This window comes from Prunus avium, chromosome 4, assembly GCF_965620075.1.
Source record: "Prunus avium chromosome 4, drPruAviu1.hap1.1, whole genome shotgun sequence".
NCBI classification, from domain to species: Eukaryota; Viridiplantae; Streptophyta; class Magnoliopsida; order Rosales; family Rosaceae; genus Prunus; species Prunus avium.
Window position 1 is genome coordinate 13,125,479 of NC_142287.1, and position 17,201 is coordinate 13,142,679.

The 17,201-nt window shown below is 36.7% G+C and overlaps 3 protein-coding genes across 6 annotated transcripts; 1 reads left to right on the plus strand and 2 right to left on the minus strand.

Moving 5' to 3' along the window:
- Positions 1-478: 478 nt before the first annotated feature.
- Positions 479-4,415, minus strand: LOC110770060 (uncharacterized). Of its 3 annotated transcripts, none has more exons than XM_021974144.2 (4): positions 4,236-4,415; positions 2,242-4,046; positions 1,979-2,040; positions 479-1,378 (listed from the first exon to the last, which is right to left on the minus strand). In XM_021974144.2, exon 2 carries the CDS (start codon positions 4,006-4,008, stop codon positions 2,626-2,628), a length of 1,383 nt encoding a protein of 460 aa, XP_021829836.1. In that variant the 5' UTR covers positions 4,009-4,046; positions 4,236-4,415; the 3' UTR covers positions 479-1,378; positions 1,979-2,040; positions 2,242-2,625. The 3 variants fall into 3 exon arrangements, with proteins under 3 accessions (XP_021829836.1, XP_088107627.1, XP_021829835.1); XM_088251501.1 differs by having other exon boundaries at positions 1,948-2,040; XM_021974143.2 differs by having other exon boundaries at positions 479-2,040.
- A 79-nt stretch (positions 4,416-4,494) lies between these two features.
- Positions 4,495-12,294, plus strand: LOC110770059 (RING/FYVE/PHD zinc finger superfamily protein). Of its 2 annotated transcripts, none has more exons than XM_021974141.2 (5): positions 4,495-4,738; positions 4,855-4,918; positions 6,805-8,083; positions 9,352-9,426; positions 11,972-12,294. In XM_021974141.2, the coding sequence occupies exons 3-5, from the start codon at positions 7,178-7,180 to the stop codon at positions 12,086-12,088; spliced, it is 1,098 nt and encodes a 365-aa protein (XP_021829833.1). In that variant the 5' UTR covers positions 4,495-4,738; positions 4,855-4,918; positions 6,805-7,177; the 3' UTR covers positions 12,089-12,294. The 2 variants fall into 2 exon arrangements, with proteins under 2 accessions (XP_021829833.1, XP_021829834.1); XM_021974142.2 differs by having other exon boundaries at positions 6,810-8,083.
- Positions 12,295-14,355: 2,061 nt separating this feature from the next.
- LOC110770071 (uncharacterized) lies at positions 14,356-16,583 on the minus strand. The gene is made up of 4 exons (XM_021974153.2): positions 16,425-16,583; positions 16,085-16,321; positions 15,661-15,880; positions 14,356-14,862 (listed from the first exon to the last, which is right to left on the minus strand). The coding sequence occupies exons 1-4, from the start codon at positions 16,502-16,504 to the stop codon at positions 14,602-14,604; spliced, it is 798 nt and encodes a 265-aa protein (XP_021829845.1). The 5' UTR covers positions 16,505-16,583; the 3' UTR covers positions 14,356-14,601.
- Between the last annotated feature and the right edge of the window lie 618 nt (positions 16,584-17,201).

Below are 17,201 nucleotides of genomic sequence, written 5' to 3' on the forward strand. Positions count from 1 at the left end.
TCTTTTACCAAAACGGCTCCTTGTGAGATTGTTATGGACAACCACCTCCTGCTCTTCTTGTGAATGAATCTTTCTGGAACTACTATGCTTGATGTATTGCACAGAAGCTTAAATGCTAGGAATCTGGTTGTCTCAGTTGAAATCTAGATCCTGCAGCTCATAACAGGTTGTCTCATGACTGTTAGCCAACGTGAGGTTTGTTTTCAGCACAAAGGTCTCTAATCTGTTTAGTTCATTCGTGATTCTAAGTTTTTTTTCTTCTTTCTAATCTGATTATTTCATTGGGACTGCTTGAAGACGCTTGTAAGTTCTTTCTGTAACAAGATTTAACCATTTGAGCTAAGTATCTATTTAATTATGTAAACTCTAAGAATTTGATATGAATTTGATTTTCCTTTTCGATCGTATGAAGTAAATAAATGTTAATGCATATGATACCTTTCACTGACCATATTGGAAACTAATAGGTCACACCTGAGAAAAAAATGTTTTTCATTTCAAATACAAATCAATCTCTTATTAAACGGACAAAAAATAAAAAACAAAAGGAAAAATGGATCAGCTAGCGATACAGACTACAAACTAGGTAGTCTGTACGCTAACTGATCGCTATATGACAGCTGAATTTCAAATGAGGGTTCATATTCCAATAAAGAATTAAATTCAATCCTGAGGAAACTATTTGGCTGTAGACGGGGTTCTGGTTGAAACACGATCCATATCAGCAAATTGAATCTTCAATTAGAGATGCTTGATGCCCAGCTAACCAACATCAGCAGCAGAACGGTAAACAACAAGATGAGCAAGTTCCAACTTCAGAATTATAGAATAGACTCTACAGAAGCCTGAGCTACTAGAAGTCCAAGTCAGCTCCTAATTGACAGTATGCTTTACGACTCACTCTAATCTCATCCGATGTCGAAGAATCCTAATCCTTACTCTGCTATATAAAGACAAGTCTCGTACTAGGCATTATAAAGAGAAGTGTCATACTAATCCCTCCTCTCTTGCATTTTCATTCAAGGTTTAGTTTTTTTCATCAATAATTGTTATCGGGATAACATCCAATGCAGCTTGCAAAAAACCTTTTTACTTTAATGATGAAATAAATAAATAAATCGACCGGACGACCTAAAAACATCACGAATAACACAGAAAGACACCCCGCTTTTTCTGCTAAACAGCAATCCATATTTCCATCTCTTTTTTATTTTTTATTTTTTATTTTTTCTCTTTCTACCTACCCTGTGACCATTTTTGGTTTGGACAACTGGATCTGGATAATAACACATGTAGTTTGAACCTCTGAACTTAACATCTGAATCTCCGTGACCATTATCCAACTTCTATCTTAGCATCTGCGCATCTCAGCTTCAATCTGTTTGAAAACTAGTTATATAGTCAGCCCTTCTCTTTTTGCAGTGTATAAGCGTGCACGCACACAAATACACAATAACAGAAACCCATCAAACATAAACTTCTTTTAAATGACAAGAACAACATCAACTATTTGAATTTAACACTTCTCTATCAACACAGTTGAATAAGTTGACAAAAGATAGTCTGGTAGAGAGAAAAGATATAGGAAGACATATATAAATAAAGTAACCGATGAACGTTTTTTTGGTAAAATTTTGGATATACTTTTCTTTCAAAGAATATTATTTGAAAATATTATCTCTCAGATCTTGCCCCAAAAGAATTGCCAAAACATCATTCCAGTATTAAGTTAAGGAAAAGAACAACAAATAGCAAAGAGAATCATGGATTTCCTCGGACTTGTTTTTACAATAGAAAATGCACAAGTTTGCAATCCTTAACTTTTAGGAAGTAAAGTTAACCGTCCTTTTTCCCTTTTGGGTGATGAAATCTCTATCATTCTATCTCGTGCAACCATGAATGTATTTGAGAAACCAATTTATCCAAATTTCATGTCAAAATACTCACATGAAAAGTAGGCTGCAGTACACAAGTTTACCTCTCAGGAGTAGTTGTCCAGAGTTTTATCCAAACTGTTCTTAATAATGCTAACCAGTTACCCTGCGAAAAGTAACAGATAGATTTCAAAATTCGTTTCCAAAATATGAAAAAGACAAAGAGAAAAAAATAATACAGATGTTCTTTCAGTAACATTCCAAGAGCATCAGTTCGTTTAACGACACAAAGAAAATACATTAACACTATCACAAAACAGAAAAAGGGAAATCTATTAAATCAGTTGGAATAAGAACAGAAACTCACATTGAGCCCATCAACCGAGGAAACCAGTGTGGCTGACAGTTGACTTTGAGAAAATGTTTCTGGACTTGTCCAGTCATACATGAATATGGCAAGTTGTTTGTTTACTACAAGTAGTGTCTTCCCATCATACACACAGGCAGAACCACTTTTAGTCTAGCAATGCAAGGCAGTTGCAAGCTAGTTAGTCAACTTTCATTCAGATTCAACATTACACTTCAATATTAATAATCTCTGCTTGGTAGAGCAGGCTCAACAGCCCAAAAAAACTGTGTTTACATAATATGGCTAAAGGGGGCCTCTTTCATGGTGCTGACCAAAATGCCAATCCAACTAGGATAGTTCTCTAGGTTATGTCATTTTCAGCACCAAAAGCATAGCCGGTTTCTAATGCAATATTCGAGCCACTCGAATTTTCCACCAAAGCTTCCTTGCTTCGTCTGTAAACCCTGAACTATAAAGACCATCAAAGACAGCCCGTTGGGTAGCCTTGGGTATTTTCTTCCCATGTCTTAAACATTTCATCATAAGCTTGGATGCCAATCGAAACCTTCCAGCCTTGCAAAGATTGTGCACCAAGGAGGTGTAGGTAAATGAATCTTTAGTCTCCATTGATTTGTACAATTCCATTGCACGATCGATTTGACCAGCTTTACATAAGCCATCAATCATGCAGTTGAGGGCAACCAAGTTTTCATGGAAGCCCATCATTTTCATATAATGTAAATGTTTTTGAGCCCCACTAATATTACCGGCCTTACACAATCCATCAATTATAATTGTGTGGGTATACTTGTCACACAGCAGACCTCCATTCTCCATTTCATCCAACAGCTTATAGGCAGCTTCAAACTTACCTTCTCTACAATACATATTGAGTAAGGTGTTGTAAGATACTAAATCAAGTTCAATGCCGTTCCTTATTGTCTGTTCCATGCAAGCATTTGCCTCTTCTATCCTCCCAGTCTTAACCAAAGCAGCAACGACTGTGCAGTATGCATAGCCATCAAAAGTATACCCTTTACCCATCATAACTGACATAATCTCAAGCCCTTTGTCATACTTGTTGGACCTAAAGCAGTATTTCATAACTGTAGTGTAGGTTATGAGATTTGGCTCATGACCTGATTCCCCAAGTTCCTTAAGAATTCTCCTTGCTTGTCTCAATTTGCGTGCCTTGCATAACCCGTTGATAAGAATATTGTATGTCACCAATTGGGGAACAAATCCATGGCGTCGCAAATTCCTATATAACATAAGGGCATTATCGATGTATCCATTGATACAAAGGCCATTAATCATTATGTTAAGCGTAGATGGGTGGGGAGTAAGATTGCTAAGTAAAATATCCTGAAATACTCTGTTGGCTTCATCAGGTTTTCCTAATTTAAAGAAACAATGCATCAGAATGTTGTAGCTCCATAAATTAGGATGTATACCTGCTAGTAACATTTCCTCAAACAAATCCAGGGATCGTGACAATAAGCAATTCCAGGTCGCCCCGGACATCAAAGAATTGTAAGTAATGACATTTGGACTTATCCCAGCTTCTTTCATTCTATGAATAACAGAATAAGCTGCATCTAAGCTAACAAACCGAGAATATGCACTAACCAAAGTATTGTAAGTTACCACATCTGGAATCACCCCCAATCTTATACCGTCAATTACAATGGCTTCTGCTTTCTCCAATAGCCGGACTTTACAAAATGAAGCTATGCATATGTTCAACAGCTTTGTCGATAATCCACAAACCATCATTTTCATCATCACACATAATGACTTCCCACGAGAAACCCAAGCCAAGCCTACAATATCCCAAAATACAATGTGTTAACATAAACTCGTTTTCTGATCAGTGAACAACACAAGAGTGTTATCAAATCAAATTTTGTGAATCCCGAAATCCCTAAATTCTAGGTTAGCTGAATCCTTAAATATGAAGTTAGGAACAAAATCAGAAATTAAATGACAACACGAGAAGCCTAGGAGCTCACCAGGTCCCGTCGAGTATGGAGACTATTGACGGAGAAACAAGAAGAAACAGAAGAGAGGAGGCTGAACCCTGGACCCTGGAAATGGAGCGGCTGCTGCTGCAACCTGCAAGATAGTGCACTGTCGGGTCGGGTCGGGCTTGGTGGAACCTTACTCTACTGGGGGTAAGTTTTTGGGTGGTTTTTTCAACAATTTTTTATATTTAATTTGGAGAATTATGACATGTGGATACTGAATAAATACACTAATAACATGACACAAGGGACTTCACCAAACGTATCTAGTACCTGCCTCTCCCTCCATCTCCTACGATCTCATCTCTCTTACCTCACCTTTTTCCGACGGCTTCTTCTTCCTCACCTCACTTCGCCGACGGCTGCATCTTCCTACCTTTTACTCTCGCATTTCGTTTTCTCAATCCCAAATCCTTGCCCCTTTTCTCTCCTCTTCTCACTGTTCCTTCTCAATCTTCGCAACTCAGCTACTACTTCATCAGTCGCTTCTGGTACACCTAAATTCAGCTCCTTTTTCGCTCTCTCTTGCTCTTCTTCAAGACTTGAACGCAAGCACACACGAACGCACATATGTATATGCACTAATTTCTGTGTTCTGCTTCTTCAGTGTAATGTGGCAGCAGAATAACAAAATTGAAAGAGGCAATCTTTTCTTTCACACTTATGGCAATGTAAGTATCGTTTCATCATTTTTGCTTATTGATTTCTATACATGATTATTTTTGCGACTTATACATAGTTGTAGTCTTGTGCTGTTCTGTTCGTAGGTTTCGAATTTCTGATAATATGGGTATGATTTTTAATAGATTGTGAGATTTAATGGATCTTCTGGTTGTGCTAATTTCTGAGTGAGGGATTTGGGTTGGTATGTTGGGTTATGAATTTGTTTGGAGGATGAAGGGGAAAACTATGTATTAACTTGTTTAACTCAAATTGTGACAAAGCTGTGGATTTTCTGACAAAAAGGTGGTTTCTTCATAAATCAGCACTTCCCTTTGTTTATCTGTTCTATTTATTGCCTATTTTCGTATATCATTCTTTTCCTTTCTGCTTCTTCTAAGCTGACTTTTCATAGTGCACTTACTGAGTGCTCTGGCTGGTTCTATGTTGTTTTGAATGTTGTTGGTTCTGTTTCTGAGTGCCCTAGTTCTTTACTCAGTGGATATCTTGTCCATTTTTTTGTAGTTTTCCTAAGCTCACTTTTCATAGTGCACTTACTTAGCATAAAACCTTTAAGGATAATTCCTTTTTGCAATTTTTTCAATTTGTAGTGCAGCTGTTGTTGGTTCTGTTTCAGAGTTCTCTAGTTCTTTACTTGGTGGATGTCTCGTCCATTGTTTTGTAGTTTTCCTCTCTCCTTGTTGAAAATGTGGATCTTATATAATAAATTGAGGTATGGTATCTAGTTAAGAAATTGATCACCTTACAACTATAACAGTGTTGGGTTTTCCAGTCCATCATGAGTTTCCTAAGCTTATGCCTTCTTTTTGTGGTCATCTTGACCAGCTCTGTATTTTATTGTTATATGCGATACAATTTTGTTTCTTTTTTCTTTTAAAAAAAAAAAAAGAACTAATAGTCTTGGAGGATATGAATCCTATTCTGAATTGGATTTGCTTTCCCAATCAAAGAAGGTTTTATAAACATGGTATTCAGATTCCATTATGATTCAAATTCCTAATTGATGAAGCCCACTATTGTGGCTATACAAGGAGATCTGTTGTGCCAGTTCACAACATTTAAACTGAATATCAGGTGTTTGATGAAATGCTAAATCTATTACCTTGATGCCTTTTTAAATCTATTAACTGGTGCTTCATTTCGTTTTTGGGATCTAGACAGGCTTCTTCTATACTCTAAAATAATTGGAAGTATGGAATGGGAGAACGAAAAACCATTACATAAGAGAAAAGGCATAAGAAGAATGGAAATAGTTTCTAGAAAGAAAAAGAATTATAGAAGATGCATACAAAGACTCTTAAGCTTCTACCTTTAGTACTGATCCTTTCTCAGCTTCACCCATTTGTGGGGAGGAAAATTGGGTGGAGAGGGAGTTGGCTGGTGATATAGAACAGTAGAAGGAACATAGGTGCTGCTGATTTTTTTATTTTTTTATTTTTATAAATTTTACAGACTCATTTTAAAGCTGTCCATTTTAATTTTTTAAATGAACTTGCTCTATTTTAATATTTGTATGCAGATTTTTGTTCTTTTGGGGTTTTTGAAGTTTTCCAAAGGGTAGTTTTGACTTGAAATTCATAAAAGTGTAAAATGATATGCGAGTCAGTTGCTGCGCATTAACTTAACATGATTTTTATTTTAGAATGGTCCGCATTTTTACAAGCACATTTGAAATTGTGTTATTGGTTACTTACTTTTTTTTTTTTTTTTTTTTTTCTTTCCTTATATGTTATGATTTTGATTTTGTGTGTGCTCGTTAAGTTGATGCTCCATTAAGTAGATTTTTCGACCAAAGAAAATTTAAGTGGATTTACAGTTATTATGGTAGCATGCTTTTATTTTGTTTTATTTTCTCATGGTGCTGCTTTTTCTGCAGGTCAGTGGATCTAACAATAACAGGGTCTACAATGATTCTACATCGGAGCAATAATTAGCTTAAAGTCTCATCAGAAGCTACAATGAATGAGATATGAAGTTGGACGTTTTTGTCTTCATCGGGTGTCTTTACCAGCCTCTTCTCTGACACCAAGGCATTGTATTATGCTTGGAGGGTTAACTTCCTTTTACAGCTGGAACAAAAGCCTTTATTAGCTGCCATTTTCCTATTGGGCTCTTGTCTTACGTTTCGTATAGTTGCACAATGGATTAAATGACCTCATTAGCTTGGATGTCGGAACTATACCAAAGTAAAGTGGTGCAATAACTCAAAAGCACAAACTGCACTCTTGAACTAAAAGCCAACTGACTTGATGGGTAAGGAAAACTTATCGGAAGCTAGCATCGGAGCTAGTGAGGAAGGTGACTCACCTGGACAGAGTGATTCTTTAGGTACTCATTCACGCCATAGTCTGGACAATGAGGCTGGCTTATCAACTTGTCGTGTGTGCCAATGTGCTGAATCTGACAAAAGGGGAGATGCAGCGTTAGAGTTTTTGGGTATCACTCCTCCTATACAAGAAACATGTATAAGCCATGGGCAAGTAAAGCCTGATAGCAGGGTAGCCCTTAAAGATGCTGAAGGTGATATGTATGTCAAGAAAAATGCTGGAAAAGAATCTGGTTTTTTGGAGTTTATAAGCCCCGATGGAGAGGTTTTCATTTGTGGTGCTGATTTAGAGACAGGTTCATGTCACCATGAAGACACATTAGTTGAGCTTGGTTGCTCTTGCAAAAATGACCTTGCTCTGGTACACTACGCGTGTGCACTCAAATGGTTTATCAACCATGGGTCCACTGTTTGTGAAATCTGTGGACGTCTTGCAAAAAATATCAGAATTTCAGACTTCAAAAAGGTTATGATTTCCTTGAAGGAGTATGAAATATTGAGGGAAAGAACTGCTAGGGGGGAACCGGATGCCACACAGGTTAATACAAGTACAGGTATAGATCCTGATGCTGTAGCTGCTATCAGAAGGCAACGACTGAGTGAGATTTCACTATGGTTTAGCCCACATAATAATAGTAACAATAATAACAATACAAGTACCAATTCTGTTGCAATTTCACAAGCTGTATCAGAACAACCTCCGAATACTGTTGTTGCCCCTGCTGAAAATCCTGCAACCAAGTGGGCTGTGGAAGGTACTGGGATTCTGCTTGCTACAGGGCTGCTTACTGTTACTCTTGCGTGGCTTATAGCTCCTCGTGTTGGGAAGGTATGTCAAAATTGGTGTCATTCAGCTTATTAAAAAAAGCGTACAGATTGGAAAATATTTCTTCAACATCCTGCAAGTTTTGTGGGGAAACTTAATTTATTTGTCTATTGACTTATCTTTACATGCTGGTAAAATTCAAAACTTTTCACAAACATGCGCTGACTGACCTTCCAAATTGCATGTGAGGGACCAGAAGGAGAAAGATTTAGTACTCCCATCACTTTTCTTCTGCCACAGTATGCATTACTTTTGATGCTAAAAATGGATCTTTGCTATAATCCCCATGCACTCCATCTTTTCTTTTCTGGTTCTATTTTCCTTTCCGTCTCCTTCGATGACCCATCATCTGGATTAAGAAGTCCAACCACCTCCTTGTCACCTAACACCTGCATGTTCCACTATTTCAAGTCCTTTTGAGAGCTTGAAGCTTGTTTTCGAATACAAAGAAATGGTTAAAGCACAAGATTATATAACCCCTCTATAAACCTCTGATCTCTCCACAAAACCTTAAGAGTTAGTTCACATATTCAATCAAATTAAATTGTGACCCTTGCGTAAGCCCCTACAATCTAACAAGTGTGGCCAATGATTTGAAATGGTTGTTGGAAGCAAGCTTATCGAAACATCTGGGAAGGTCTCCTGGTCCATAGAAAATAAAGGATGCACTCTTAACATTGACAGTAAATCTTGATTATTGGACCTTGTGTAATCACCTCCCACTAGCAGCACATACATCAGAGCGCTGAATTCCACGAAATTCCCAAACTTTTTTACTGAAATCTGATCACCTAAAATCCCCTCGCATCACCCAAGCTTCATAACATATTTCCCTAGACAGAAGTATAAAGAAACCCAACCATCCAAACATTGAAGTATACATTAGATTGATAACTTACTCTCATGTCCTTCACCTTCCTAAACATCCTCATACCCAATGAAGTGAAGGGCCCTTGCTTGCCATGTAATTCAGAAAAACAACTTTCCTATAAACTCTGTATAAAAGGACGAAAGATGTACTCACCTTAATTTTTGAAAGCAGACAACATAAACATGCCAACCCTTTACCAAATTTTTAATAATAAAGTGTTTCGTAGGTCATTCACATTTTGGACATGTGAAGATTAAGTTCTTGTCTTCATGTCGAATCAAAGCATGGGATTTCAATCAACATCCTCATATTTGCCTATTGAGGCAATTTTTTTAACACATCAAGTTATGCTATGCATTTCTTTCCTATATTTTCTGATGAACTCTAGCTGTGTGTGCAGAAAACTGCTAGAAGCGGTCTTCATATTCTCCTGGGAGGAATTTGTGCTTTAACAATTGTGGTTTTCTTCCGCTTTGTAAGTAACTTATATCTCTCCTTCATTTATCATGCTTGTTTGCATTGTATTTGATTGATTTTCATTGGCTCATCTATGGCTACGTCAGGATTTAATATGGTTGGGTTAATTCAATGTTTTCCAGTATATATGATTTTATTAATTAATGGATATTCATGGAGATACTGATGTAGAACAACTAACGAGAAAGGATCTTAGAAGATAAGAGGAATTAGGTTCAAGAGAAGAGGAATAAATTGACAGAACAAGGAGAGAATTAGAAACAGAACTTATAGATCTTAGAAGAAAAGACACAGAGAGAGATACTTAAGGAGAAAATCTGTTTTTCAGTCATTCAAGTCTGCCTCAATTGAATTACAAAGCTTGCAGTTATAATGACCAAATTTTTCTAGAAACAGGAAAGTAATAAGAACTGGAAGCTAACAAATAGTATAGGAAACTCAATTAAAATTACCCTATTTCAACTCTCTAACTCATTCTACATTTGATACCATAAGCTAAGGGTGTGGGAGAGTTGGTTAAGAGATTTATATAAAATTTTATATATAAAAAAAGGCTTGATTATCGATGTGCCTCATGTGCTTCACCGAAAATCTCACTTTACCCCCTACACTTCAAACTGAGTCAATATGCCCCATGTGCTTTATTTTTGTGTCCCCCGTTACCCCCTTTCGTCAGTTTGGTCAGTAAAACTGTTAACTTGCTTACGTGGCATGAGTATTTTAGATATTTTAGCTATTAAAACTTTTCGAATTTCAAATTAAATTTAAAAAACTGTTTAAAACATTTTAATAATTAGAAAGTTCTTTAAAAAAAAAAATCAAAGCCCCTAGCACCTGAATAGCCCCACCACCACAACAACCCAACCCTTCCCCACCGCCACCCACCGCCCCCAACCTATGGCCACCACTCCACCATTGTTCAAATATGATATCCCCATCCCGGTGATGCACCCACCCCAAATCATTAATAACAATCAATCCCAACCCACCTAGCCACTTTCAACCCCCAGGCCATACTCACCCCGAGCTGACACCCCAAATCCACACCCAACCTCACAAATCCAATCTGCCCCAAGATGTAGCCATCCCAACAAATTACCCAAATGCCAAAACCCCAAGGCGCAGGAACTTCTCGTATCTTCTCCAACTGGGTTTGATTTCATTTCATGCTTGTCATTTTCACATATTCTCTGTGCAGCCATGAGGGTTATGCGATTGGAGTTTATAAACAGTAAACTCATATTGAAGAACTTTATTTTGTTTATTATTTTTTTACCATGGTGGAGGAGAAATCAGGGTGGCAAGATGGGGAGGGAATGGTAAGCATGGGTTGGGGGTGGTTGCTGGTGATGGGGAAGGGTTGGGTTGTGGTGGTGGGGGGCTATTCAAGTGCTGGGGGATTTATTTTTTCCCTTGTTTATAATTTATTTTATTATTAAAATGTTTTAAAACTGTTTTAAAATTTTGAGAATTTTTAATAGTTCAAATTACTAAAATACTCATGCCACATCAGCAAGTTAACGATTTTACTGACCAAACTAATGGAATGAGGTAACGGGGGACGCAAAAATAAAGCACAGGGGGCATATTGACTCAGTTTGAAGTGTAGGGGGCAAAGTGAGATTTTCGGTGAAGCACAGGGGGCATATCGATAATTAAGCCTAAAAAAAATATATTCACAAATTTGAGCAAGATAAATATAAAAATGCTTTCTTGGTAAAGTACTCTCCTTAATTGAACCGCGCCACTATAAAATAAAGAAAATCACAAATTTGATTTTCACAGTAAACTCATAAAATATAAAATAAAATATAAAAGGCTATAATCAAGCTAGCTGCACTTTGTGTGCATGTGTGTCTGGATGCCCTTTAGTTTACATAGATAGGATTGCAGATGACCTGTTGATTGATAATGATTTTCTCTTTGGATTTTATTTTGCATGCATAAATGCATATCCTAAATGTTAGCAGTTGCAAACTGAAAACTACTTTGCCAACTTCCTTTGGCAACCTGAAACTATTATGTACCTACTCAAGAGAAAAGAATGAAATAATATGCTCAAGATATGCTGCACCTTTGTTCTGTTCTCTGAAACTGTAAGTAGGTTTTTTTTTTCACTGTGATTGTTATTTTATCTTTTGCGTGAGGGGAGATGGTTGGTGGGTGGGATGTTGGTTTATGTTGTTTCATCTCCATCCTGTATTCTTTATCTTATTGTGTTTCACATAGAATTGATCTGTATAAATTTTAGTACCTTGAAATAGAAGACGACCAAGCCAGCAATTGCTGGGATGCAAAAATGTGGGTGGCTTTTAATTGATTTAAGACATTTAGTTCGCAGATTGGAAGTTTGTTTATTCCATTCTGTGAACAAGCTTTGAGGAAATTTTGATTATACACACGAATTCGAGTGCTGTCATAATTTTAACTCACGAGAATTAAGTATGGACCTAATGACAATGAGATGTATAAATGACCATAATATTCTCCTATTTGTTTCCTATATAAAAACAATAATAATATTTTGCTTTTAAATGTGGCAGTTTGTGCTCACCAGAATCAAGTATGGACCTGCTCGCTACTGGGCAATATTATTCGTCTTTTGGTTTCTTGTCTTTGGTATTTGGGCTTCACGGACACACAGTTCTCATACAACATAATTTTTTATATATATAGTTTATGCATATTAATCCATTATTTTTGTCTTCTTGCAAAGAAACTCTACAGAACTTGATTTATATTTCAGAGATTATTTGGTTGGCTGCCTTCGATGGGTAAGTGTAGGTGAGATATGGATGTATTAAATGCACTGTAGGATGTGAATATACTGTATTTTCCCTTTTCAAGAAGAAGATATTTGCAATCACATGATGTAGCCAACAACCAACAACCCCAAAGAAGGGTTTGCATGATATAATTGGCAGCATTTTTATGGTTTTTATTCCTTTCAAAATTCATGTTACATGTCCAAATTAATGGGTCATCATACCTCAGTTCATGGATTATGCTCTTCTTTTGAATAAAATCATTCAGGAAAATTCACTCATTGATGAGGATGGAATTTTCGTGCTAATCCGATATATGTGTATCTTGGTTTAATTAGGAATGTTTATACTTTGAACCAGGGCTGGGCATTTCCACTGATTTAAATTGGCTGAACTGGATCAACCAGTACAGTTTGATATGTTTCTCTTTCGTTTTTCCAAAAATTTGGTGTTAAATCAAAAGTGGTCCAGTCTATGATTTATAATTTGGCGTTAAATCGAAAATTGTACTCAGTTGAGGGGATTGTTGGCTCAACGTCGGTATCTAGAAAGGACATACCGACAAGGTCGGTGCAGGCATTAGGGTTTGATACCGACAAGGTCGGTGCAGGCATTAGGGTTTGATACCGACAAGGTCGGTGCAGGCATTAGGGTCTGATCCGGTTTGGTCGCCCAACCCTACTTACTAGCATATTTTTTAAAGCAAAAAGGAAGAAGAAAAAAAAAACACTTTATTACATGCAGTGTAGTTTATTTCTTGGGTTTGTACTACTAATGAGCTGACAACTTCTTTAATCACCCCAAAACCTTCAACATACCTCACAAGCAAGCAAGTCCAACAGAAAATATAATAGATTATTATAAATAAACCCAATCCTAGACATGTATTTATAAAAAAACCCAAACACTATTTAAACATAGAAACACACCCAAAATCAACAATTGTATATTTTTTGGGTGTGTTTATAAATGGGTTTTGAGTGTGTGTAATGATGGGTTTTGGGTGTGTTTATAAAGTGTTTTGGGTGTTGGGTTTTTTTATAATTTCAGCCCCCATTTTGGGTGTTTTAGTGAAACTCCCAAAATATAACTGCAGATGGAGTTGAGCATAACCAATAATTGAGTTGGACAACCAAAATATTGATTGGGTCTAAATTCAGCGATCATTGCTCAAAAAATCCTTGTTTATAATTTGAAAAATTACATGTGAACGAACAATGATATTTCTAAATTTTAGATTTAAAAAAAAAAACAATGATATTTTAAAATCGAATACTGCGGACTATTTACATGAAATATTGACATTCGCTAGCTGAGAGTGGAAGGGCCCCTGATCTTTATACATTTTGATACCAACATTAAAACAAATGCAGAAAATTAGTCGCCGCATTATGCAAGTACCAGAAAACATCTACGACGCTACGTAGTAGCATATTCTATCAGATATTACCAGTGCAGACAGATTTACCTTCTACATATCTTATTTAATTTCCTACCAACTAAGGACATACATGTGCCCAGGTGTTGTGTTCATTATAATTGACTATGTAATAGTGCGTGGAAAAAGGGATAAAGAAAAGGAAAACCCGACTTGGCGATTTCTCGATGACTTTGACAGATTGGATTGGATTGGATTGGAATTAAAATATATGAAAACCAATATAATCAGTTGAAGGATTTCCCACTTCCAACAAATCCAGTTTGGTTGATTTCGGACTGTTATGCATCTTATAAGCATTTGAAACAAAACAAAACATTTTTGTTTGGAACTTTGAATCTTCCTGAAAGAAATGATCATCCAATTTGGTCCTAGCCAAACGACATTGGATTCAATTGCATTCCAAACTTATACACGCCAACATTAGATTCGATTGAGTTTTGCCAAAATTTAACAGTTTCAAATTGCTTGACACCCCTAAATTAACTGTTTCTCTATCTCTCCAAACTTTCATCTTACATGTTTCTATTTATCTTTGAATTCATCTATCCCTTTCTCTCACTTTCTCCCAATCATAATTCTCTCTTCTGCGTCCTTTAAATTCCCACATTGTCCTGCATAAACTGTTTACTGAAGACTCATGGATTGCACACATGATGGTGGGTTGTTTCACAGATTTATTTACCATTGTAAGTTCTCTAATAAGGAAATAATAACCAAGAACTAGAACCATCACGAAGGTATTTCTTTAAAGACATCCAAATTATAGAAATCAGTTCAATGTCCTCGTACCTTAACCCAATCAAGAATGTCAACAACTGACCAATTTGAGGGCCTTCATATCCTGAAGCAATCAAAGAGAGGAACAATGCTATGCGGTAGAAAACAATATATCACACTGATATTTGTCAATCAGACTTCCAGTCAAAAGCCTATGGGAACACTACGAAAACAGTGGCACATATCACCATTATAAACCAATACCAAAAGACTTTGGCCGAGATTTGTTCTTACTTGACAACTTCATCAGTTTTGCATGTTCTTCTTCCTCTTCCTGCTTTTTTCTCCTTGCAGCCTCTTCTTTCTGTCTCTGAATCAGCTCCAACTCTCGATACCGTTCCTCTTCTTTGCTCTGCTGTTCTAAAGCTTCTCTTCTTTGAGCCTCTTCCACTCTCCTCCGATTCTCCTCCAGCATCTTATCAAGCTCTTCTCTCTCTTTCCGAGCTTGTTCCTGAGTGTTGTAGGGAACCATATCAAAGGATCATATAGATCACAAAAATGATAACATAAAATGTAAAATATATATATATATATATATATGAGTGAATGTTTGTCTTAGTAAGTGTGCGTAGTTTAATCATATGCACAGCACAAGAAACCTTCAGCTATGACAACAAAAGGTAGAGAAACAGTGATTGATTCAACTAGAGGCAACCTAACTGAGAGAATGCGACAGCATTGACGACAACGCCAATGATATTTAATCCAGTTTACTCATTAAACAATCACTATTCCAGGGCAAAAATTACCAAAGCTAAGATGGAATGCCACATGTACTTGTAGCATGGGACTCATCATAGGCAGGTGATTATTGACCTGAACAGCCATCTTGATTAATAAGTTCATATTTGTCAACCATCTTTGGTAACATGTGCAATTTGGTCTTCATAATCTTCTTTTTTCATGTTCTAGTGAAGCACATTTGTTCCTTCCTTAAAAACAAAGACCAGTTTTAAATTGGTTTTTGTTTTAATTTTGTTTCGCATTTCTCCACCCCTCTCAACTCCTTCACCCATCTACTCTTTCACATCTTCCTTTCCTCTATTTCCTCAATTGAGAAAAAAAAAAAAAAAAAAAAAAAAACAAAACAAAAAGACTACTAATGTGACTAACTCAAAAAAAAAAATTCGATCAGTGATCAAACCTCAAACAAATATTGCAATAAACACATTCACTTGACTTCATTTCGTGTTCATATAACGACCCAGATGAAAGGGATAAGATAATGGTCAGAAGCCAAGTTGCTTACTTCTTTCTGTCTTGCTTCAACAAGAGCAGCTTCCTTTTCTTTTTCAAGTTGAGCTTTAACATCATCAAACAATTTCTTCTGACCTTCTTCTATACGCCTCTCGATTTCTAACTTAACTTCATTAGAAGACAACCTCTCCTCCACATTCTTCCGAATTGCTTCCTCAAGTCTCATTGCAGTCTCTTCTTCTAACTGTTTGAGTTCTGCCTCCTGTTGACGCCTGACAGATAATGGCACATTCAAAATGGATAATAAACAGACCATAGAAGAAAAATGTGAGCAGCAAACAAAAATTCCCATCAAATCATTGTAACATGATCATACTCATATATCATACACTACCACAGAAAGCATGCATCACCAGTCACTAAGACACTAACAATTGTTTATGGATTATAAAATGCTGGGCAGTTGATAAAGTTACCTGATTTTTTCTTCCTCCTCTTTCTTGAGTTTATCAGCACCATTTTTGCGTTCAGTTGAGGTTAGAAGGGGCCCTGGAGACTTCGGTAAAGGAGGAGGAGACAAAGAGCTACTTCTACTCCTACTCCTACTTCTGTGTCGTCTATGTCGTCTGGGTGTCGGCGAACGACTCTTGCGCCGCCTGTAACTTGGCGAACGACTTCTCCGGCGACGTGGGGAGCCACTCGAACGATTTCTTCTACGTTTCCCAACAACATTTGCGATTGCTTAATTTAATTCAATTCAACCCAATTTATTCAAAAAATTGCAGAGATTTAAAAATGGGAAATTTGAGAACTGACCTGGAGTAGGGTGAGCGGCTTCGATCTCTGCGGCTTCTCCCTCTGCTGTAGGATGGCGACCTTGACATGCTCCGTCCCATTTTAACCTTTATTTCTTTGTTTATATCTTTTTCTTTTTATTGTCATGGCTCTTCTTAAATGAGGAATCTAGTGAAAAACCCAAAACAAACAGCCAATTCTCAAACAAACGCAAAATATTTTCAAAAAGACTAAAAAACCCCTTTTCTTTAGCACCAAATACATGCAAGTCTTAGGGCTCTTTCCTGTGCTCAATCTGGGTAAATACCATCCATAAACCACTCTAGGGTGTTTTCTGGTGAAATCTAATTTTATGCTTTTTTAGAGAGGAATTGAGAAAAAATCTCAATACTCTCCTTTAGCTTTCAATCAATAAAACTCTCTTTGTTCATATATTTTCTCTTATTACACTCTCTTATTCTGACCCCTGTTAATACCTCCAACCGCCATTAATATCTATTCATAACAATTCCAGCAACAAAAGCAATTAAGTAAGTATTTTTCTCTTTTATTTTTGGTTTTCTTAGTAGACTTCTTGTCCAAAACAGGGAAAAACTTTTTATAATTATGTAATTATCTTGCTAAACTGACGATCAATACTTTGTTTGAGCACTTGGTCATGCTTGATAATTGCCATAACAATAACTGGATGTCTGTCAAGGAACCTCTGAGTTCTACTCCATAGCCCTTCAAGTTGGCGTCTTTGCAATTCTATGTTCTAGGCATGGTGTGTGATTGTTATTTTGGCCTTTAGAAACC

Excerpts from the sequence above, each read along its gene's own strand:
- LOC110770060 (XM_021974144.2), bottom strand. The coding sequence starts at position 4,008 with ATGATGAAAATGATGGTTTGTGGATTATCGACAAAGCTGTTGAACATA.
- LOC110770059 (XM_021974141.2), top strand. The coding sequence starts at position 7,178 with ATGGGTAAGGAAAACTTATCGGAAGCTAGCATCGGAGCTAGTGAGGAA. Across the intron at positions 8,084-9,351 it reads TAGCTCCTCGTGTTGGGAAG|AAAACTGCTAGAAGCGGTCT; the intron begins GTATGTCAAAAT and ends CTGTGTGTGCAG. Across the intron at positions 9,427-11,971 it reads TTGTGGTTTTCTTCCGCTTT|TTTGTGCTCACCAGAATCAA; the intron begins GTAAGTAACTTA and ends TAAATGTGGCAG.
- LOC110770071 (XM_021974153.2), bottom strand. The coding sequence starts at position 16,504 with ATGGGACGGAGCATGTCAAGGTCGCCATCCTACAGCAGAGGGAGAAGC. Across the intron at positions 16,322-16,424 it reads AGCCGCTCACCCTACTCCAG|AAGAAATCGTTCGAGTGGCT; the intron begins GTCAGTTCTCAA and ends TGGGAAACGTAG. Across the intron at positions 15,881-16,084 it reads GAGGAGGAAGAAAAAATCAG|GCGTCAACAGGAGGCAGAAC; the intron begins GTAACTTTATCA and ends ATTATCTGTCAG.